Source organism: Idiotropiscis lumnitzeri, chromosome 1, assembly GCF_059441095.1.
Source record: "Idiotropiscis lumnitzeri isolate Australia: NSW breed Sydney's pygmy pipehorse chromosome 1, RoL_Ilum_1.0, whole genome shotgun sequence".
In the NCBI taxonomy this organism is placed as follows: Eukaryota; Metazoa; Chordata; class Actinopteri; order Syngnathiformes; family Syngnathidae; genus Idiotropiscis; species Idiotropiscis lumnitzeri.
Genome location: NC_142391.1, coordinates 32,696,462 through 32,719,768, shown reverse-complemented (window position 1 = coordinate 32,719,768; position 23,307 = coordinate 32,696,462). Strand labels below are relative to the sequence as shown.

General features: G+C 40.0%; 1 protein-coding gene across 4 annotated transcripts in view; it reads left to right on the top strand.

The window, feature by feature from the left end:
* Window positions 1-23,307, top strand: part of ccser1 (coiled-coil serine-rich protein 1) — a 120,771-nt gene that overhangs the window by 22,430 nt on the left and 75,034 nt on the right. For all 4 annotated transcript variants that reach the window (XM_088295495.1, XM_088295486.1, XM_088295502.1 and 1 more), the window contains exons 6-7: window positions 3,295-3,400; window positions 21,148-21,322. In XM_088295495.1, coding sequence (XP_088151621.1) covers window positions 3,295-3,400; window positions 21,148-21,322 — 281 coding nt within the window. The remainder of the gene's footprint in view (window positions 1-3,294; window positions 3,401-21,147; window positions 21,323-23,307) is intronic.

Sequence of the window (23,307 nt, the reverse complement as noted above, 5' to 3'; positions counted from 1 at the left end):
CCCCGAGTCACCACACAGCGGCAATTTTTTTTAACCTCTCTCAGGAGGCTTGTTGTTGTCTTTTATTAAAGAGCAAGGCATTTCATTGCAACTTATAACCAATAGTGTTGGGCTGCTGGAGTCTGTGTTCCTCCACCTCCTCGGATGTACGCGACAATAAACCTAGAACAGGTATGGGAACTCACTTCGACAAGGGAAACCTATCGGGGTTGAATGACTTCGTTTTTTGTTATCAACACTAAGGTGATAGTCTAGTCGACTTGGACTAATTGGCTACATTAATATTTAGTCACATATATAATATGCAGGGGCGCCGACAAGCGGGGAGTAAGGAGAAGGATTCTAAGTGTCCATGATCTACAGGGGCGAGAAGGACCCCTAATGAAATTATAATCCTGACAAAATAATATGACACGCCGTAATAAACGTAAAATTAGCCATTTACAATGCATTGGTGGCAACAGTAAGTGTATTTGTTTAGGAAACTTTCTCAACACCCCCAGTTGGGGAACCAGTTTATGTGGAAGCCAGTTGAATTGTAACATGGCAGCCTCCACATCATGCTAAAAATAATAAATTCACCGCCAACCGACGCTACGGCGTTTGACCAAGCAGAGCCGTTCATGGCATAATAATGCCAGCAGCAGTATTGTTTTCCTCAACGATGACAATGACAAAAATATTTCGTTAACGCCCCTTTTTTCATGACAATAACGAGACGATGACGAGCTAAACGTGGCTCTTTGGTGACGAAAACATGACATGACGTTAATTAATTTTCGTTGACGAGACTGGACGAAATTGTTAGCGTGTGATCTGTCAGACGTTAAAATTCTATGACATCCCTTCCTCAGTGGCGGGCCGTGCATTTCACACCTGGGCCTTCATTGAAGCCCTAATTCGTCCTACTTGAATAAATCCCCCTCATATAACAATCCCCCTCATATAACCATCATTTGTGACACCACGGCTGGACAAATTATACACAGAACCTCACTTACCCAGTAGTACGAAGTAAGTGTTGGACGACCTAGATTATCTTGAAAGGTCCGTCTTGAAAATGGCCTCGCAAGTGTATCTGCAATTAAATCCACACTTTTCCCTCCTTAATCCATTGTGGTTTCAAAAAACAAGACTATATTTTTTAAATTTTCGAACGGTCGCCATTTACGACTTTCGGGTGTGCTGATTCTGCATAGTGCTGCCCCCTCACGAGTGAGTGTCCAATCACAAAACGCGTTCATCATCTTCAGCGAGAAGGCTCACTGTAACCAACTTGTAATCTGATTGGCTATCGCAACTGTCTATCAAATCTGAAAGTCCATTGACAATGACAGAAGAGATGCTCGCACAATTGTATCTGGAGGCCTCGGAAATAATAGTGTGTGCTTCTGGTATTGTGAAACCTGCCTGGAAACACGAGCAAGCGGAATTATGATTGGATAAAAACTCTCACCTACAAATAAAACACTAGGATATAATATGACATCAATGTGAAGAATATGATTTTTTTTTCTTGATTATGTTAAGCCAGCAGAGATGGCCTTGACGCCCCCTATTCAGTATTATTTTCCATTGCACTCTCTTATCTAATTTATATATTTGTCTGTATTATTGTTGTATTGCACTGGAGAGGGGAGCTCTCTAATCTCGTTGCACACTTGAGTACAATGACAATAAAGGGATTTCTAATTTTAATTCTGATTCTAAATGCGGCGCAAACTAATGAGTATTTTTGTCCAAAAGACTAAGACTAAATCTAAAATGCCTGCCAAAAACTACACGGGCTAGCAGGAGAATTGCCGGTCACGGCCAAGTAAGAACTGCCTGGATTTAAAATTGGCCCAAAAGAATGAGTGGTTCAGAAAAATGTGTGGTTGGAAGATGGTTGGGCTCTGCCGTTCGACAGTGTACGGCGAGCAACCTTGGAGTTTAAAATAAATAGCTGAGTTGCCGTAAGTCCGTCTGTATGTTTTCCAAAAAGCCCAGCAAGGTGAAGCGGTTTGGGACAACATATTGTGTAGATACAGCACTCTAAAAATGGACTATATTGATTATTGTGATTAAATTCGATGTTTTTGTTTTGTTTTTAATAAAATCTTAAAAGGTACATCAATCATTGATTTGGGGGTACGAGTCCAGCCTACACTAGGCAGACTAGCGGTCGTTGGCACAAGCTACAAAATAAGTCTAAAATTAGTGACATATTACCGTACACACTGGACGAGACGGTAAGATGGTGTCAAAATTTGAATTAGAATTTTTTCTTTGGTGGCATTACTTGATAATTTTACAAAAAAGAGGTTATGGATTATCTTTTCAGTGTTACGGTGGGGCATTTGGTGACGCAATGATTTAAGGCTGCTCGTCAGCTTGTAGTTGTAATGGATGCCCTTTCAGCTGGGCGTGCGTGGCACATATGCTTTCCTTATATTTGAGAATATACGTACTTATATATGTTTCAAATGACAGCCTGGCTCATGTTTTGTAAAATTATGCCACATGTTTGAGGCTCCACTGCTAACAAGAACTTTTGTGTTCTTGCCAAAATGTGTGATTAGTGATTACTCGATCTCAAGTTATTGCGAGTGGAAAAGTCGAAGCCTCAACAAGTCGGTTGGAAGTCCTGAACGTAATAGGTACAATGAATTAATCAACAATCATTAATGCACGCACACGCCCTCTTTTATTTGACCAAGCAGATACGAATGTAATTAGCATTTAGTTTTGCATTCCTCACAAGCGGCTTCAAAGCTGTTGCGCGGGCGGGTGTCATGCACAGACCCTGATGTCACGATGCACGGTCAACTGCTTTAGCATTTGCCTCCAGATTGACAAGCTGTTGCGTTTTGTCTTCAAATGATAATTACAAAATGACTATTTTAATTGCCTTAGTAATGATTGTCCTAATAAATATCTTTTCGAGGGACCAAGGGACGAACAGGTAATAACAGGTGTAATAGGAAAGTATTAGGTGTTTCGACGCGGTGACATCCACTTGTGGTGAATTTTTCCAAACCCATCAAAATGTCTTAAGGGTTGTTTTCCAGTATAGTTAACATTGACTTCACTTCACAATATTTGCACATCATTAAAATGTGTTTTGCATCAAGTAATGCTAATATGGTAATTAAAATTTAACCTGTAAAGTTTTTATGATGGCAACGATTTGATCCTGGAGCTGATAAATTCCGTTTCAGATATTTCTTAGACAGTAAAACTGCTCTGAGAGCTGTACCAATCAGTTCTTTTTTTTTTTTTCATTTTTTCTGTGTTGTTTGTGTGTTTACACAGTTTCCAGACAAGACTCCAGCCAGTCCTTGGCATCTTGTCTTAACCTGCCCCACTCCCCGATCGACCCATCAGGAGATCGCTACTCTGTAAAAGACAACTGCCAAAGGTATTACTCGCCAATGCATCTACGACAGAGAAGCATTCATTGGACAAGATATTAATTATTTTGGTTGTACATCAGCACTACATTACAGTATACACCTTATTGAACAGTGCATCTTTAATTTGGTGACCTCATTTGGGTTAATCACACTGAACTTGCTTCACTTTCCTCACATTTCCCATGAAGATCGATATTTGTGATAGCTAAACTTTCACCACCATAAAACATCTATTCCCAAATCAGGGATTGCAAAATGCTTAAGTGCTTGGAATATCTTGTCAATTTCATTTTCATTGGTAAAACTAGGTATGCCCTGAGATATGAGTGACCCAACATACAGTTCTAGGTTTTTGAGCTGCATCAAGAGCAATTTATTTTTTAAAACGGTTGTTTTTAATTATTTTTTTATTTTGCTTTGACTTGTGAGTGCAAACTGAAGATATGAGTGTTGTAGGCATTGAAGTCAGTTCAACTCACTTCACAATAAGCAAGGCTTTGACAATTCTTAAAAAATGAGGCCTCAAGGTGTTTAATGCCACTCCTAATTGAAGTTTACGGTCAAACTCAACATAAAACTAAGTGAATTATACGTTGTATATATTGGCATTGATAGTTGCGGTTTCAACACAGACGGTGGAGCAACACATGTAGACTAATAATATAACAATACTCACAGATGTATGTTGTTTATCATAAAAAAGACTAATATTACTGGAACTGAATAATGGTAATTACAGTAATTTCATTGGTGAAACACAATATGAGTAGAGCTGAAACGATTCGTCGATTAATTCGAGTACCTCAGTTAAAAAAAAAAAGGCTCGAGACATTTTTTTTCTGCCTCATGTAGCTGCTATCAGAAAAAATAAGTCAAGCAAATGTCAGCATGCTATGCATCTTGTTGCCAACGCGGTAAGAAGGCCAACTTGTAAATAAACCTTACCTTGCCAAATAATATATGAACAACATTGCCCATTGCTATACCTCTATTTTGAAGTGGTCCCGCCTGAGTGCCGTTGTGGCTGACATGTCTTCCAGATTCTGTTTGGGTCATCTATTGCCATCACAAACCTTTTGTTACCAACGTCAACAATACAACGTTGTCTGGAAGTAACATTCAATCGCTAATTAAGGGCTTTAAAAAAAGAGACTTAATTACCAGGACATTGCATTGTATGGAGCCTGCGTTTAGCGCTAGCCGAGTTAGCAGCACGAGCAGCGCGGAAGTTAAGGGTAATAAATGACTGCGCACCTTGCCGTTCCTAGTGATCACTTTTTAATTAACCCGTCTTACTTAAGTGTGTTGTTTTAGCCCAGAAAATCGCTACTGTGGTTCTGACGTCACTGCGCCTCATTAAAAAAACTAAGGGGACAGTTTTACCTAAATTCTCACTGTTTCTAGAGTGGAAAATAGTGAATTTGAATTTAAGAATCAAATGTTGATCATGTAAAATCGAAACCCAGTTGGCCATTCATTTTTAAGTAGAAATTAATTTTTTTTTTGTCTTCTGTCTTTAACCAAGCAAAAAAAAAACATTTTTATCTGAATACCCGATTATTCAATAGAATTTCAGCAGGATATCTGAATACCAAAATATTCAATACCTGCAGTTTAGATTTGAGACTCAAGTGTTTTTATTTGCAAGCGTGGTCATGGGAGAAAGTAAGCTCCGATTTCAGCGCTGTACTTAAGTTTCTTGTTGTTGTTGTTGTCGTCGTTGTTGTGACCTTGGGCTTCTCCCATCAGTGCTCGCCACTGTCCTCATCGACCTCATTTCCATTGTTAAAACCGTAAACTCCCTACCTACCTACCTACTAAAGTTTTTATTCCTATGTCAATTTGCGTTGCCTTCAGCTATTAAATGAATACCCTGCTGACAGTGTTTAGCATTAACGGTGTAAAACGTTGATTCAGCTCTTGCGTTTTGATCCCGGTAGACTATCGAGACCACAACCATGCTGCTGGAGGGGCTGCGAGAAAATTGCTGATCTTGAGTCTTCCTTGTGAATTGACTGGCATGCTTTATGTCCCCCAAAGCCCCTTAGTGGTGATGAAATAAGACTTTAGCTCAGTCGGGCATTAAATAAATTCATTAATACATTCTCTTTGACAAAATATGCCGGCTATATTTGTGTTCAAACCTTCGCGTCTTCCGTTGGCGGATGGCTGAAATAGAATGCTCAGTTCACACTTGTACATGCACATGCATAATCATCCGCTTGGTTCTTCTCCAGTGCTGCCCTACGCATGAGTCCTGATAAATGGATTACGTCGGCATTGCTATTGTGGCTAGTTGTGTCTGACACGACAGCAGACCATTATGACTTTAAGTACTCCTCTCTTGAGTTGCTCCCAAAGATTAAAAGATCTTCCCCTCGAAAAAACTGCTCTCTGATCCCTTTTTGTTTATCGACTCTAGTGCCAGACACATCTAGATGACACCATTGAGACGTAACCCTTAACCTTGGCTACTTATTTTTTACCGACGAGTAGCTTCCAACACTCACTCAATGTTCCCATGAAAAGTGAAGAGTTTGTGCGTCTAGACAAGAGACAAATATTTCATCTCGCCTGAAATCTTTTTTTTGTCTCAAGTCCTGATTGACCATTTTTTATTTATTAAATTATTGCAATCACTGTCACAGTATACATTTGTATTAAAATGGCCATTAGAGGAAAACTCATATCAAAACAAAATGCCAGTTTAAGGTACTGAGGCAGGAATTGTGACAATAATGACAATAGTGATAAGCGTAATGATAGTAATAATCGCATTAGTAAGGACACTTTACATAAAAGATAATCACAAGAAGTATATAACAAAAGCAAAATGAATAGACAGAACAAGAACAGAAAAAACGAGTCAAAAGTCTCTGTAAACAAATGTCATTTCAAGTGCGGATTTGATGCTCTCCAGTGTTGGCCCCAGGCAAGTTGAATCTCAATGCAAGGAGAGTTCTGCAGTGTCGGGTTGTGACGCTGAAGACGCTGTTCCCGGTTCATCTGATGTTGGGAGGGACAGTGAAGAGATCGGTTGACCGCAGGTTCTCAGAGGGAATGTGATGATGGATGACATCTCACGGGTATGCTCGTACCCCATTTGCTTTCCTTTGGATTGGATTGCCCCCATCTCAAGTGACCCACAGATGAATCTTTTTATTTTCTCATCTACAGAGGAATAATTCAGAATAAGGTAGAATTAAAGTATTTTGGGGAAATGAAGCGAGACTTTGCGATCACTAAAGGTGACGTCACGTCATTGTCATCTACGTGGCTACAACTATCACCGCAAATGTCCACTTTTTGCTTCATGTTTAAAGTGGACTTAAATTAAAGTTAATAGAAAGCCAATATCATTATTCTAAACAACTTTGTAGATTCACAGACAATCAGTCAATATCCCTCCCAAACTGTCTGTGTCCTCACCTGCGCGGAGCACATGATAACGTCTGGGTCAGATATATGCGACCTCGCAGTTCAGACTGTGGTCATATTGGCAAATATCTGATCTGGGACCACATATGGAAGCGACCCAGGTCAGATTTAAAATAAATAAATTAATTTTAGAGCCGTTTAGTCCGTCATAAAAACAAAAAAAAAATCAGATGCAGGTAGCTCATGGCCCAAAAAAATCCAATCATATTTGCCAGCAGTGTGAACCTAAAATGGCAGACGACACTCGGGCGCTGTGGTGAAGTCGAAACAGCATAGGTCGAGTACTGCGTAACCCGACGACCGCCTGTACTAGTATTTCTAGTATATTAGTGAAACCTTGAATGATGAAGTCATATTTCGAGCACTTTGTCCATTTGGTTTCCATTTGTTAAAGCAGGTTTGGTGAGCTACTAAAATAAAATGCAATACAGTTTGTTTCCATTGGCCAAACCAGGAATGGCGAGAGACTAGCGTACCATTTCTCATACCTTCTGTTTAGTTTCCATTCATAAAACCAGGAACAAAAAAGTACCAAGGTACTATTCCTAGTATCTTGTTTCTTTTTCCTCCATTGTCCAACAAGGTACAAGATACTATTTCAAGTAACTTGCAAATATCGTTCTTTTAGTAAAAGCAGGTGCTCAATGGGACTGAGCCACTATTTTTAGCTTTTCTATACTTCAACTCTGGATGCTGCAGTCATCCTGTATATGTCACAGTTTCCTCTTTGCTGTAGCCGTCCTTGGTTTATTCTTGAACAAAACATGTTCCCTCACCATGGCCAAAAGGCGGTATCATTCTGAAGCCATGATGGTATAAAAAAGCAGCATGAATCAATTTCAAACTTGACAAATGAAATACAATTTGAGCGAGCTATTATACAGCAGGAACTACGAAGTATGTTCTTGATAAGAAATCAGCAAATGTAATGTTATATAAGCGCCATTTGAAGTAATAGCTTTTGACAGTGATACATAATGGTGGTGGATCTGACTTCATTTCCCCGATCAACATGTAACCACCGGCAGGTGTGAGTTACCTGCTGTGGGAGAGTGGGTGTCGGGTGGGAGTCAGATAGAGACAGAGAGAAGAAAGAGGGCACAGAAAAATGTTCGCCCGGGGTTAAGTTTGCCTCACGGTCTTTCTTCGTGATCTCTGAGGTTCCTTGCTCCCTCGAGGGGGACATTGATTTGCTGGAGGCAAAGCAAGCGCCTCGACTAGACACAGCACACACTCCAAACAGCCACACGCGCATCTGTCAGTCACTTGGACTGTCCAGAGTATCAGCTGCAACATGCTGCTGGCTGTCTGATAGGCTGTATAGAACACCTGCTACACTTCCAAACACACACATGCACTACTTTGAAGTTTTTGCAAGGCCCAACTGAAACTATGCTGATTCACACTGTACTGTATCTTGTCAGCCATTCTCGGTGTTGACAATGGGACTTTAAGTGTCCTTCTTTTTAGTGTTTTGCCAAGTTGTAAAAAGTCCGCCTTATCTCTGTCTTAGAATGGGACAATAAATGCAAGCACTCACTGTGCATCCCTAAAGCCTTTAACTGTTTATCTCTTTGAAATCACTGAGTAAACGGGTGAGGGTGATTTAGTATCCAAATAAGGAAGGAGGTAATGTTTTATTTTAGTGTTTCACTTTGCCTCTTGACTCCAACGAAGCAGGTTTGTGTAATGGAAATCTACCACAGCACACAACTGAGAGAGGCCATCTACGTGTGAAGGTAGAAAGACCATTTCGAAATAGATGAAGTGGCTTACGACACCACCTACCCCACCCCTTCCCCACACCGTGCCACCCTTTCATTCATTCCGAAGTGACTCAATGATTTTGCCTCCAACAAATAATAAACGGACTCTCTTAGATGTTTCAGGCAACTCCATTATCTTTTTACAACTGAATGGAATATTAATGAGGGACTTTCTACTCAACGATTCTTGTTGACGTGCACAGGCCTCTCTGCAAGGCATCTTAATGGCTGTTGTTTTGCATTCCAAAAGAATGATACCATTCGTGGCTGGAAAGTCCCTCCAACTGAGTGTTTTAAACATCAACTCAGGCTGGTGCAGTCATAAGCAAGCCTTGTTGCATGAACTGACGAGAGGTGAAACTTCTTCTGAGACAATGTCAGTCCAGTTGTGATTTTTTTTTTTTTCAGCTCATTGACTGCTGTTGACAGGGAGCGACGGTATATTCTGTCAATAGCATAAAACTGGGAGGGCTGGCACTGATTGAGTTAGTACCAAGATAGCCACCGACACTCCCTACTCAATCGATAGATGGCTCACGATTGATGTAATGGGTATCATTGCAGTAAAGTGTAACATATTTCAACAATTTGTTCATCTCTTGGCATAAATACAAGAATACAAATTAACCTACTATACATCATATTTGAGCCTATAAGAGAAAAAAAAAACACATTTGGTAAAATTAGTAGGCTGAGTCGTCGCCCGCCGTGAACGGGATCTCATAACATTTGCCCACACAGTCAGAAATAGACATGCCTTCCAATTTGATATGATTCATTCCCTGTAGCTGCCAAACTGTCTAATTTCTGTTGCCGCAATTCACACACACACATGCACACAAACATACATCTTCTTCTAGTCCCTTGTCTTGGTGGATAAGATGAGGTATTGTAGTACTATTGGAATGCAGTATGCAAAGTGTGCCTCCTCTTGATCACAAACATTACAATTCTATAGAGTTGCTGGGAGAAAAGTGGACAATGAGCCACATACTGCTTCACCAAGTCTAAAGACGTGATCACATGGAGCAGTGTGCTGTGGTAGCTCACAAATCTATTTTAGGAGGCTGTTTCAGTGCAGGCTTCATTTGTTCATTTGCTGGCTCGCAAAGCTACAAAAAAAATCCTCTGCGGAAAACCTCCATCTAAATGCGAATTTTGCAATCTTGAGCCAGCCTAATGGTGTTTAAGAGTATCCTTGGTGTATTCCTGCTGATGCCGATTTGATATAAATGCTCAGTACAAGGAGACTAATTAGTGTAGCCTTCATTTTTTTGGGGGGGTATTTGAGACCTGATTTTGTGATATATATAGAAATATATATATATATATATACTCACATATATATGTATACACACATATATATGTGTGTGTGTGTGTGCGGGCGGGCGAGTGAGTGAGTGAGTGAGAGAGTGGGTGTGCGAGTGAGAGTGAGAGATCTCTTCACAATTGCCATTTTTTTGGGGGTGATAGAGAAACCAAGATGAGTTATTTCAAATGATTTTGACCTGTAAAAGTTAATTAAAAAACAAATCTTTTTGAGAGGGTTCAGGTAATGTGGTTGCACACCCACTTATAATGGGGATGTGGCTGTGTTCAGAATTAACCAATCACACTTAAACTCCTGTGAAAAATTGGAGCGAGAATTGTGGCAGGTGTGTGCTGACTCCAATTTAACATGAGTTTGAATGCGATTGGGGCAAGCATGGTAACATCCCCAGTTTTATGAGGGTGTGCACACCTGGGCAAGTACATTCAAAGTTGTTTAATTTTTACTTCCCACTTTTACTTGCCCTCTTGAAAAAATGTAATTTCCGTTCTCCAGTTAAAATAAATCCTGCACTATTACATGTAATTTGCACATTTATACATGACAGCAAGAAGTAGATCTTGCTTTTTATTGAATCATTTTAAAAACCTGGAATACGGCACTGCCTCCCTCACAGGGCTTCTTTCATGTCTTTGTATTATTAGAGTAAGAGCTTTTAAGGTTTTGATGGTCGGATGTAATTATCTGTCATGTTTATAAATGGCAATACAGTGTAGAGAAATTGCGCTAAAGCTCAATTTGAAGAAAGTTGTGAACTGGGTCGAAATCTTGAATGTCTGTCCGAAAAATCACAATCAAGTCTTTTCCTGAAGTCGTTCAGCCCTAAGTTGCTGCAAACTAACTAACGACTAACTACAATTTCCTTTGCAGACATTTGTTCGTTTACAGTTTCCTTAATGTAATCATAATAGGTGGATTGTTGACCACTGTCAGGAGGTCCACTGAGCGACAAAAGCTGTTGCACAATAGCTATTCAAATCGATGCAATGTGACCAAAACTGTTGAATTCTTCTTAAATTAATTATGTCATGACTCTATGTTTTTCTAAAGCACATCATGTACTGTCTTGTAAAGTTTTATTTTGGTCACAGGAGCAGATTAGCGTCATTGCCATTCATTTGAATGGGAAAAATAATTTAAGGAAGAGTTACAAGTGTGGTTGAAATGAACTCATATCTCAAAGCACCAAATACACGCCACTAAATGTTGAACATTTTTGAGCTGCAAAATTAAAGTGCGAAAGTGTAGCTTTCCCATACTCTGTAGCGCCCTTTAGAATGATCTTTTTCTTCAAATCAGCCCCCAAAGCCAATTTCACTTTGCAACATGAAATGTTGTTGTCATGTATATCAAAAAAGTCTGACGAACCAATGTGTGAAAAGTTTGGGTTTGAAGCAGCTATTTTAGGGTCCTTTTGTAATTGTTCAAAAATCGACTTGTGTAAGAGATTTTATCCAATTTCTACTAAATTTCAACCTCGTATTGACCTATCAGACAGATTTTTTTTTGAGATTTCATCATTGTGCTCGGCTGGACTATTGCAGCAAAGTTTGATGGCTTGTTTTCAGGTGCACGTATTTGGACCTAGAAATTCAAATGTGATCAAATGCGACTTGAAAAAAATCAAAGCATCTGCTATTGTGTGTTAAATTGCAGACTGAGAATTTGAGGAAACTCGTTTCAGGCCTAATGCTAATGAAACCAAGACTGAATATAAGCATATTTTGTAGGTTTTGGCAGCAGTGTGACACTGGTAAGTTTGAGAAGAATAATCCAAATATTTAATGGCAAGATTGTTGTCATCATACAACTGTTGGAGTTGGGTCACCGTGGAAATGAGAAGTACAGTGAACCCTCCCTACTTCGCGGTTCACCTTTCGCGGGTCTAAAAAATATTCGGGGGCATTGTAGTTTCGCCGAGCGGCACGACGGGGCGCTGGAGCGGTTAGACGGCCGGCGTGCGCCGAAGAGGAGAGTGGACGAAGAAGAGCACGTTCCCCCGGGCACGATTTGGGGCGACGTTTCGCGCGGTTCGGACCGTACCAGAGCTCCGCAGGAGGCCGGCCGGCGTGCGTGGCAGTTAAGCCGAAGAGGAGCACCTTCCCCGGGCACGGGCGGTGTCAAGCGGCCTCTAAGTTTAACCGAATGGAAGCTCCGGAGGAGGAGGGCATGCTCGCGTCACAGTTAAGCTGAAGAGGAACAACTTCCGCCCGGGCACTAGCGAGGTGACATTTCGCTCCGTTCGGGACCGTGCGAGAGCTCCGGAGGAGACCGGCCGGCGTGCGTGGTAGTTAAGCTGAAGAGGAACACCTTCCGCCCGGGCATGAGCGGAGCGCGAGGCTGTCAGTTATGAATAAATAAATGAATAAATAAACAAATGAAGAATGCCACCTTTCATTTCACAGGGCACACCGGACGGCGTACCAGCAGGTAAAAGTCGAAGTAATTAAATAAATACAAAAAGAAGTAATTGAATAAATACAAAAATAATGGCTGGGGAATAAAAAAATAATAAGTTTTAAAAAATAATATTTTTTTTTTGTTATAACATGAATTTCACTCTCTCTCTCTCTACCCGCATATATATATATATATATATATATATATATATATTTTTTTTTTTAAGCATTTTTGAAGGTGCGCCGCTACTTTGCACTTTTTTTTTCAAGCATTTTTGAAGGTGCGCCGCTACTTCGCGGATTTTCAGTTTTCGCGGGTGGTCTCGGTCCCCATTAACCGCGATAACCGAGGGTTCACTGTAGTTAGTAAATCAACCTTTAAAAGCCAAACTTACTCCAATGCGTATTCGTTCAAATAAAGACTCAACAACTGATTTTTAGTTTCTTCTATTTCTGGAGTTGAGGAAATAGTACAAAGACAGATATCTGGGCAGCGTTTTCTTAATCTCACGAGAAAACTGCTCTCGGGCGAGTACAGTCGAAAAATGCGCGCCATCTTTCAGCCCAGCTTCAGTTTTTATAGGAGTTTTTTATGTCAAGGGTAATGTAGGTTGAATCGGTCGTCCTCGCTCCCTCCCACGGCACGGGTCCACGTCCAAGGGAAGGTCCTCCCCAGGTTAGTCATCGTCGGGATAGTTGATGATGGTCGATTCCCGTCTGGTCCCGTAGACTGGCACGCCAAAGCTGGCCTTCTCCGGCGGGCCGTTCCTCCGTCTCTCTCTCCGCAGTAATCTTGTCAGTGCATGTGTGCGTGTGTATGTACAAGTGTATCTATTATTATGTGTGTGTGTAGGCGTATGTGCATGTGCTCCGATCTCCAATTGTTATGTCTTTCGGAATGTGTTTTTCTTTTGATAGCGCCTGTGAGTCCCCCAGTGCCCAATTTGGTATGTTTGCATCCCTACAGCCAATGTGGAGAATGTGCTTTGTCGTATTTGTCCACGAAGTGCTGTGAATGTGAGGGCAGCTCATGGAAATGCTATTCTCACTACTGAGAATTTCAATAAAGTTCACACATTTAAACTAAGTACTATAAATTTAGCATATGAGAATAATATAATAAATCAGTAAACATCAGGCCTACAATCCCAGTCATTGTTGTGACCCGTGCTTCTAGTTCCATTTGATGAATGCTTCTTGTTTCATCACTGTTTAAAATATTCAGTAAATAGGAACCTGCTAACTTTATCGACATTTTGTCCCGCATGTGTTTAAAATAATGCCAGTAATCGTAATAGAATCCTTCACAACCTATAAAGACAACATGCAGGAACTTGTAGACAAAGCCATGCCAGTGGATAAAAATAATCCCTTGTAAGAAATGATTTAATGAAAGCTTGCACCATACAGGATTAATCACTTGTGGTTGTTTTACGATTAGGCCGATTTCCATGATCTCATGCCACGTTGTATCACTATCACGGTTCTGCCTGTTGTTTGGATAAAAATCCCCAGTGGCATAAATTACATGCCATGCCTTTTATTCCTGACAGGTGCTCATGTTTGTTGCTTGTGAACAGGAAATTATGCGGCCACTCCAAAAAAAAATAAAACTGAAAAAAAACAAAAAGCAAAACTCGAGGATCAGAATGGCTAATTTTCTCTAATAGCTGTCAGGAGTAATGTGGGGTGTGAATATTCAAATGACGTGTGGATCTAACATGATAGCCAAGTGTCAAAGCGAATCCTGCAGTCGCTCTTTTAGCTGCAAGGGCAGATAATTATGTTGATATTTGTCCATAATAAAAAAAAAAGAAGAGACTTTCGCTTTGTATGATCAACCAGAAATCCTGAAAAATTTTCACAGAACATTATATAGAATCAGAATCAGATTCAGAAATCCCTTTGTCATTTATCACAGTTGACATTTGATGAATTTCTACTTTAGAATTAGAATTAGAATTAGAAATCCCTTTATTGTCATTGTACTCAAGTGTGCAACGAGATTAGAGGGCTCCCCTCTCCAGTGCAATACAACAATAATACAGACAAATATATAAATTAGATAAATAAATAAGAGAGTGCAATGGAATTTAGTACTGAATATTAATCCGCCTTTCCTTATATACACAACCAGGGTTTTGTGTATGTTTTCACACAGAAACAGAGTCCCACAATTGAGTAATTAGATGCGGGACAACATCAGTATCTTCAACACAGAAATCCTGCCATTTCAGGATCTCCATACACACAGTGCTATTTTTCTCTTTAGTATCCACATAGCGGTTAACGCATCTGCCTCACAGTGAGGATATTTAGGTTTGCTTTTCCGGTGGAATCATCAAACCATAACCCTTCTAAACACTTTTAATTTGTAAACATAATAACTACACACTTTGACGGACCGAGAGTATAGACTTGTGAAATAGTATACAATTAACCAAATTGGGAAATTGGAAGTTTCTCTTTTTGTTTTTTTTTGTATTTTGTATTCAAATGCGATAGATGTCCTCAGTAATGTTTAATTTTATGTTTCAAACCTATCTGAGTTATATACTTTTTCAAGTCACTGTGTATTGTGTTTGAATTTCCGAAAGATTAAGCTCGTCTTTGCATTGTTACTCTTGTATTTGGACCTTGCTCTAATGAAGTGATTTCATATCTAGCAGCAAACCTTCTGAGAACGTTTCCCGATTCAGTCTCATTTTGTTCTACTGTCTTTTCCTTTTTTTCTCTGAGCTTGTGTGTGATTTGTGAGCTCCTGAGGCTAAGCGCAGTCACCCTTTGAGGTGAAGCCCGCTTTCTTGCATCCGTGATCTTATTGGTCTGGGCGCTACTCAAAGCCCATGACCACAGGTGAAGGCTGGGACATAATTGGACTGCTAAAGTGAGAGCACTACTCACCGTCTCACCTCCCTTCTTCACCTCAATAGACCCCGTGCAGCAGCTCCCGTCATTTGCTGACGCTATCCTGTGTCGATTTGCTTGAAGCTCGTGAGATGTTGCATGTACGCTTGGCGTGATTGTCAACATTCAGATACGCTATATTTCAAAATGTAGATCTTGCAGATTGCAATCTTATTTTGTGGTTCACCAACCTTCCTGTGTGTAGCTCTTTAATCCTTTTGTTAAAAATGAAGGGATAATGTGAGCTATTGGATTATTTATAAACTTCATATTGTGATATTGTGATTTAAACTGTTTAAACATCACGGCCCATGAGAATTCCTCAAGTACGTGGCATCTCTTTCATAATGAATCCACTAGAGGGCTACATTTCGGCTCATTCATCCATCCATTATTAGGGTTGTGGGTTATCTGGAGCCAATCCTAGCTGACTTTGGTCAAAAGACAGGACACCCTGGACTCAATCGCACGCCATGTATGGACAAAAAAAACATTAACTCTGATATTCACACCTATGGACAATTTCTTGCGAACTAATTCAACATGCATGCTGTGGAACGTGGGTGGTACCCGGAGAAGACGGTAAGATCTGCTAATATGCTATATTCAATGACTTTCCGAACCCTCTTGCTTGATTTCCTTTTTTCCTCCCAAATTGTGGCGGTATTGTTGACTTCGGAAGACTGAGGCAGTTTTTATTCACTCTGCATCCAGACAGTTGCTTACCTTTTGGCTTTGACATGATTGTTCTTTGATGAAATCAGTCGCATGACAATGACCAATAATGGCTTAGTCGGGCCGCCCGATCATAGGCGGATCAACTCGGCGAATGGGTGGTGCTATGTAAATTAATCGCACTGTAATGTCAGTTCAGAACAAAAAATATGCTCACAGACGCATTGTTTTTTTTAGGAAAAAGCAGCTTACAACGAAAAAAAAAAATATATATATATATATTCTTGGCTGTTTTGTTATACATCCCCCCTGCGACTCTAATGAGGACAAGTAGTACACTTATTGATTGGGGGGCAGCAACTCTATTTTTGCACAAGACCTTAAAAAAAACATTTCATTTGAATATAAAGTTTTTCCCCTTTAATGTTTTGAAATGTAGAAAAACAAAAGTATGTAGATTTAGTACATTCTCAAAGACCAAAAAGTTTTATTAGCAGAAGAAATGGCAAGGTTATTTAAGAAGTTAGCCGTCCCATATAACATTCATTTGATACCCTCTCCATTTTTGTGTCTTCAAGTCAGAAATTCGCCATTAGACTAGCTGCCTCAAGCTTTGGCTGACGCTTAGTCATTGTCACAGAGGCTCCTGATGAGTTAACGGCGGCGTAAAAATGCCCGTTGCCTCAGGTGCTGCATCCAGATGAACAGACTGCGTTTTGACAGGTACAAGCGAGCGATGACAAACGAGCGCGATCAAGGCCTGGGTAATTGTTTGAGGAAACGTAAGATATACACATGACCGATAATTGTTTCCCCTCGTTCACCATGAAAATTTAGTGGTACTGCGTGATTTCCTTTCTGACCGCGTCTCAGTTAAATTGTCTTCTACTGTTATTATTTAAACAAGGCTGTCTTTACATTGCGAACTGATTAAAGCTGCTGATAAATTACCTTGGTATTGTTTAATTTATTTCACCCTGCATGCCATCATTTCTCCCACTGTCACGCTCTAACTCAACATGTTGTCAGGCTCTGTGTTCAGTGGCTGCTCATTTTGCACTGTTGTTTATGGCATGCGCAGGTGCGTGTTAGCATGAGCCACTGACGGAAAGGTAATAAACCGCCGGCAGTGCTAAAATAATGAAAAGTATTAAAAGGCAGATCATTTGCTTTTTTTTCCACCCTCGATGAAAACGGATCACTTCTGAGGAATGAACCAAGAGGAGTAAAAAACAAAACGCAGGGTGTATGGACAAGGCTAAGGCACGGAAAAGACAAAAGGTGACCACTGTTCAGAGGAGCGTGCAAAATTGGAGAAGGTGGAGGAAAGAGGACATTTATTGTGCTAACAAAAGGGGGAAAAAAGGATGACAGAGCAAAGTAGGAGAAACATCGATCTCACTCACATACGTACCCGCTTAGGGCTATGAGTGTAATTACAATGAAGAGTTTCTGTAACAGCATCATCATATAGCGCATAAATAAGTCAGTCCCAAAATGCTTTGTCATGACACAATTCTACAGTATCCTTCCCTGCCAATGTCCACATATTTGCCGTTTGCCACCTGTTTGTTGAAAAAGCTATTCGCCTGTTTTCCTGGACTTTCTGAAAGATAGGTGCTATAATATGGTGCTGAAGTCCTGGCTAACAGGATAGTTAGCCTTTGCTGCATATACAATTCAATACAATCCCACTTTATTTATATAACGCATTTCACAACAGATATGGATATCCATGCATACTTCTGTTGCCTTTTTTTTGTTTTGAAAAACAAATAATTATAATTGATTCATTTTTAGGGGTCATGCAAAAAGAGTTTGAAATGATCTCCAACTATATTATTTTGGGATCATAATTTGTGGAATATCACAACAGTTTCCTGTTCACAACTGTTAGTAGAGGCAATCTAAACATTTCCGACATTTCGATTCCTGCAGAAATGTCTTAGGTAGTCCTTACATTTGTTTTAATGGCCTTTTTCACATTATTCCTTTTGACAGTAAATTAGTAAATACGAGGACCTAGTATAGTTTGAAGGATTGTGCGTGTGTGTGTGTGGGGGTGTGTGCGTGTGTGTGTTTGGGGGTCGAAGGAGAAGAAGTCATTTCATGTCGCTGAGGCTCTATATCAGGCGTGAGTAAACTACGGCCCGGGGGCCACATGCAGCCCGTTAAACGTTTTAATCCGGCCCGCCGAACTTGAATAAAATTAAATGAATAAACCGTGTTAATGTTTTATTTTCTAAATATTGTGATGTGTCAAAGACATTGTTGTAATGCTTTAGTTCACTTTCATTTAAAATTTAATGTATTTTTTTTTTCTCCGATGAGGTGAGGTTACCAAAACACTCCATCCATCTGCTCCAGGTCCGGCCCATTTGTCAAATTTTAGAACCCATTGTGGCCCGCCACTCAAAAAGTTTGCCACCCTTGGTCTAGTCAAAGGTACGGATACAGTGATTCATTTTCATCATTTGAGGTTTTTTTTTAGTCTTGAATGGAACTGTCTACTCTGAATCATAATGCATCCTCTTTGAACCAGAAAGTTGTCCGCTAAAAAAAATCAAATCTAAAAAAAAAACAAAAACAAATTATTTTTTACATCCAGCACAGTGGTGAATCATTGCAGACTAAAATGAAATCTCCGGACTGTCAAAGCATTCTGGAGCAAAATGTGATATCTTGGGTGAGGAAGCTTTGCCACTGATCCACTGATCATGGGTCATCCAACAAGATAAAAACACAAAACACTCTGCTAAAAACACAGGCTAGGGGACAACACATTAGACTTTTCTCAGCTGTCTCTGATGCTATTGAGCGCAAATGCTCCACTTGACACGAGAAAAGCGAATTGATCGTGAGCCTCACCTTTCCACCTGCACACCTAGCAGAGCGGAGCGGAAGGACAGAAAAAGTTGAAGTTAACTTAGATGGGTTTTAGCAAGGTGTTAAGCGAAAAAAGAAAAATGCGAGTGGGAGGGAGGCAGTGTCACCTGTCATCATGAGACAGAAGGCGCCTTAGGTGCTCACCGATGCTACCTGGGAGGACACATTATACTCTGATAATGCCCGTGGAGTGTCGTGACAACATGGCACAGGTGTGAAAAGATGGTCGGGAACGTCACGCGGCGAGCGAGGGTGGCAAATGGATGACCGGAGAGTTGACAGGGATTGATGCTCTCTTGTGCTCGCCCAAAAGCAGCAATAATAGACTGACAGCTGGACTTTAATAATCCAAGGAGAAAAATTAAGGTATAATTGGATTTTCCTCACTCTCCTTAAAACGGTACATGCATGCTAATTTTTAACATCTTTTGAAAATGCAAGAGACCTCACATGTCAAGGAAAAAAACCCCACTTTATTATAATTTCTCATGTCATCTACAACAACATCCCAAATGGTTTACAAATGATTTTATTAACAAAAAAAATGCATTCGAACTGCACATCATCACACACATTGAAGATTCGCTGTGACTTCACTGACGGCGCAACCTAAACTTATCTCCTCCCCGGGATACAAAGCTCTCGTCTCTCAGTCCCTCACACACACGCACACAAAAAAAATAATAAAAAAAACACCAGCTGGTGCATTTGTGAATATTGAACCTGGATTATGCGGAGGACTACTGTTGTAGAATGTTGTGAGCTCCCATTATCGTGCTGTTTGTTGCTTCATGGAGGAGTTGACTCATGATGTACTGTACTTTGTATATGTCGGCCTCAGTTGATGCCCAGGACTAAAACATGAAACAAGTCATCTGCTGTCTCAGGTTTGCTTTGGCTATAAAAAAAAAAAACTAAATAAAACATAAAAACATTAATTCACGCTGGGGAAGGTTTCAATATCAAAAGCTCGAGACTATGTTTTCCCTTCACGAAATCAACTGCATCTTGTCATTGTGGGCATCGATGTACACAGACCTTGAGCATGTGGACTCATCAGGCTTTTATGTCAGCCAGGCGTTTGAAACATTTCCGTGGCGCCAATATCCTACATGTTTGTCCTTGGGACAGGAACAACATTTTGATAGTTTCATTTATATGATGGTTATAGAACTCAATATTGACTTGACTTTTTCCATTTTGCGCTGTCTACCTGAGAGTGTTGACCTTGTCTTAGATAGCTGACATCCTTTTTCATAACTACATTTATGATAGTAGCTACGGCTGCTCGATTATGAAAGAATTACTAATCCCGATTATTTTTAGTAATAATTGAAATCACACATGGTGCAAATGTATAATTCGAGGTTGGTTTCCTTGTGAAACAGTTTATTGGATTTTACTTGCTATACACTTAAAAGTTGCCATCTAACTGTTGGAACATTTAAATAAACAACTTCAATAGCTCACATTTTGATATGAACAAAAACTCGAGTGATGAGATACTTGCTTCACACCAAGCAACAGCTTGTCAAATAGTAAACAATTTGTCAAAAAAGGGATTTGAAGCTGTTTCGAGGCCCACCCAGTATGAGTGTATCGTCAAAATAAACTGGAGACAAGTAATAGAAATTGTGGAAGTGGTTCAGAAATGTGAAACCAAAACATTAACGGAGTATAACAACATTTACATGACCTTACTCAAACAGGTAATCAATGGCATTTGCATATCATTACGTAATATAACATTCTGAACTGGCACATTTCCAAACCAAATTAAAATTTCTAAAGTCATTTCACTCTACAAAACTGGAAGCAAATACCATTTGACAAACTATCGACCCTTTTCATCCCTTCCACATTTGCCTCCCAAAAATTGAAAAACTGTTCAATAAATGGTTAGATTGATTTTTAGTCAAGCACAATTTTCTCTCAGAAAGCCAATATGGATTCAGAAGTAACAAATCAACAACACATGCGGTAATAGAATCGACTGAAAAAATAACCGATGCAAGAGAAAATAACATGCAATTGTCATATTCATGGACTTAAAAAAAAAAGCATTTGAGACTATTAATTAAAATATATTCCTGACTAAGTTGGATAAAATTGGTATCGAGGGTATTGGCATCATTCTTGAATATTACTTGTGGCGTACTCCAGGGATCACTTTTGGGCCAGATCTTATATCTAAACTCATAGTAATAGTCTTTATCCTGTGCGACAAACTAACTACTATCTGCATAGACGATATTATATAACTGTATATCTGAATACACACACAAAAAAAAGGATGACAAATCCTACCACACTTCTATTAACGTTTCCGTTGTTGTATTTGTTCCTTCCAGGGAGCTTCGACGTCCGACGAGCTTACTGCCTGCCGACTGCGGCTCGGCTCTGCTTCTGGGTCGGGAAGATGACCCCTTGCCCCCCGGAGTGGAGACCCTCCCCCTGCGGCTGATGCAGCAGGACTGCACTGCTGTCAAGACGCTACTTTTGAGGCTGAGGCGCACCCTGCAGGAGGTGGGATATACAATCTCACTCACTGATATTCAAATGCACACACAGGCTTTAACTGGGCGGGATATGAGGATGAATTGCCTACAACCATAAGCTAAAAAGTGAGTGTGGTTTATTCGTCTTTAACTTCATTGACAGGGGTCGGTTCAGGCTGTAAAATGCAGAAAGTTGTTTAAAGCAGCAAGGCTTTGTGCTAAGGATATATGTAGTGATTACATCTGGACACATTCATCCCCTGTTTTTTTTTTTTTTTTTTTTTTTTTTTTTTTAATTAACTTGATTTCAGCTCCATTAAATCACCACTGAAGTGGACCCCACATACACACATTGTCTCTCTTTCTTTATCACCTTTTGTAATTTAATCAGTATTGCGAATAAGGGTAAGATGTTTACTAACACACACACACTTACATTAAATTGCCTGTTTCCCTTTGCTTTTAAATTGCATTTGCCACCATTGAAGTAAACATTTTCTATTTCGGCTCTGGGTTTCTCACACTATATGCTAGGGCTGTGACGATAATTCGGGTGAGTGATATTAATAGAAAATGGTATAGATAAATTATCGATCCAAAAAAAAAAACAATGGAGCAGCTTCGACCTATCACTGCTCTAATTGTCACAAACTCCCTCTCATTGAGGAAATACAACCTGAGGCTTACGCATGCGCCACTGAGCTAGCGTGACTCAAAACAAACGAAAAAAACAGGTGGCGTAAGGTGGACTTACCGGCCGACTTGAGGAAACGTCCCTCAGTTGCATCACACGGGAGCTCCGGAGAAGAGAGGCAGGCTTGCTTAATAGTTAAGCTGATAGCAGTGAAGTCGCTAACAAGCACCCTCCGCGGACACGCACTGGACGAAACGGCCCGTAGCACTAGCTTGCGAGAGCTGCGTCGCAAGGAAGCCCGGCGTGCGTTGTACATTTTAAAATAAAAAAATCAGAATTCAGTCTTTTTCCCTTTTTTATTTTCAATAGTGAAAAAAAATATATATAATAATTCGTTATAAAACGATATCGACCGATATGACATACATGCGTCACGATATAGTTTTCAGCCATATCGCCCAGCCTGACTATATGCATTCCTAAACCATTTGCAGTAAATCTCTGTGATTAACAACAGCATTTGTTATTTTTTTTTTTATGTTTTGTTAATGCTACTTTTCCCATTCATTTCTTCCTGGCTCAAACTATCGTAAAACCTTTGATTGCATACATACATCTAGTGTTGCACCAAGTACCAGAACCAACACAGAGGTGACATTTTTACCATAATTTTTATGTTCCGGGAATTGGTGGTGAAAAATGCTGCAAAGCTCCTCAACTCTGTGTCAAAAGGATTCCTGCACTCATTGTGTCATCCATCCTTCTATCCGTTGTTCTCACAAGTGTCGCACAAATACAGAGACATAAACAGACGTGGCTGCAAGCTCTCCTGTTCTTGCAGACATTAATGTCCTCGCCCACAAACAAGACAAGGACATTTGTCTGCTCGGCAGGCCGCGCCCAACGGACACATGGAGAAAGTCTGTTTGCAAGTCATGTCCTAAGGCTACCCGCTACGAGCTAAAGAGCTCGCTGATGGCCAGAACAGGTGTGCTGATTTGTGTCACAAATTCAAAGAGCTACAGATTACTTTGTGTCCCTTTATGTCGAACATGTGTGAATTAATTTGCAATAAGGTAGGGCTGGGCGATCCAATATCAACATCTATCGGGATAATCACATGATCGACATCAGTGGAAAATGCAAAAAAAAAAAGTTGGTATATCAGCAATGCTGCTCTGGAGTAGAATCTTTTGCAAATAAGCATTAATGCTCTGGTGGAGGTGAAACTGCCCATTACACTACACTACAATGTACACAAAAATAGTAAGACAAAAAAATATAATAATCAATGTCCAATTTTGTCATTTTTTTTAATTTAAATTTTTACTATAAAGTGATGTCTGTGACGTAAAAAAAAAAAAAAAAATGAAAATAAT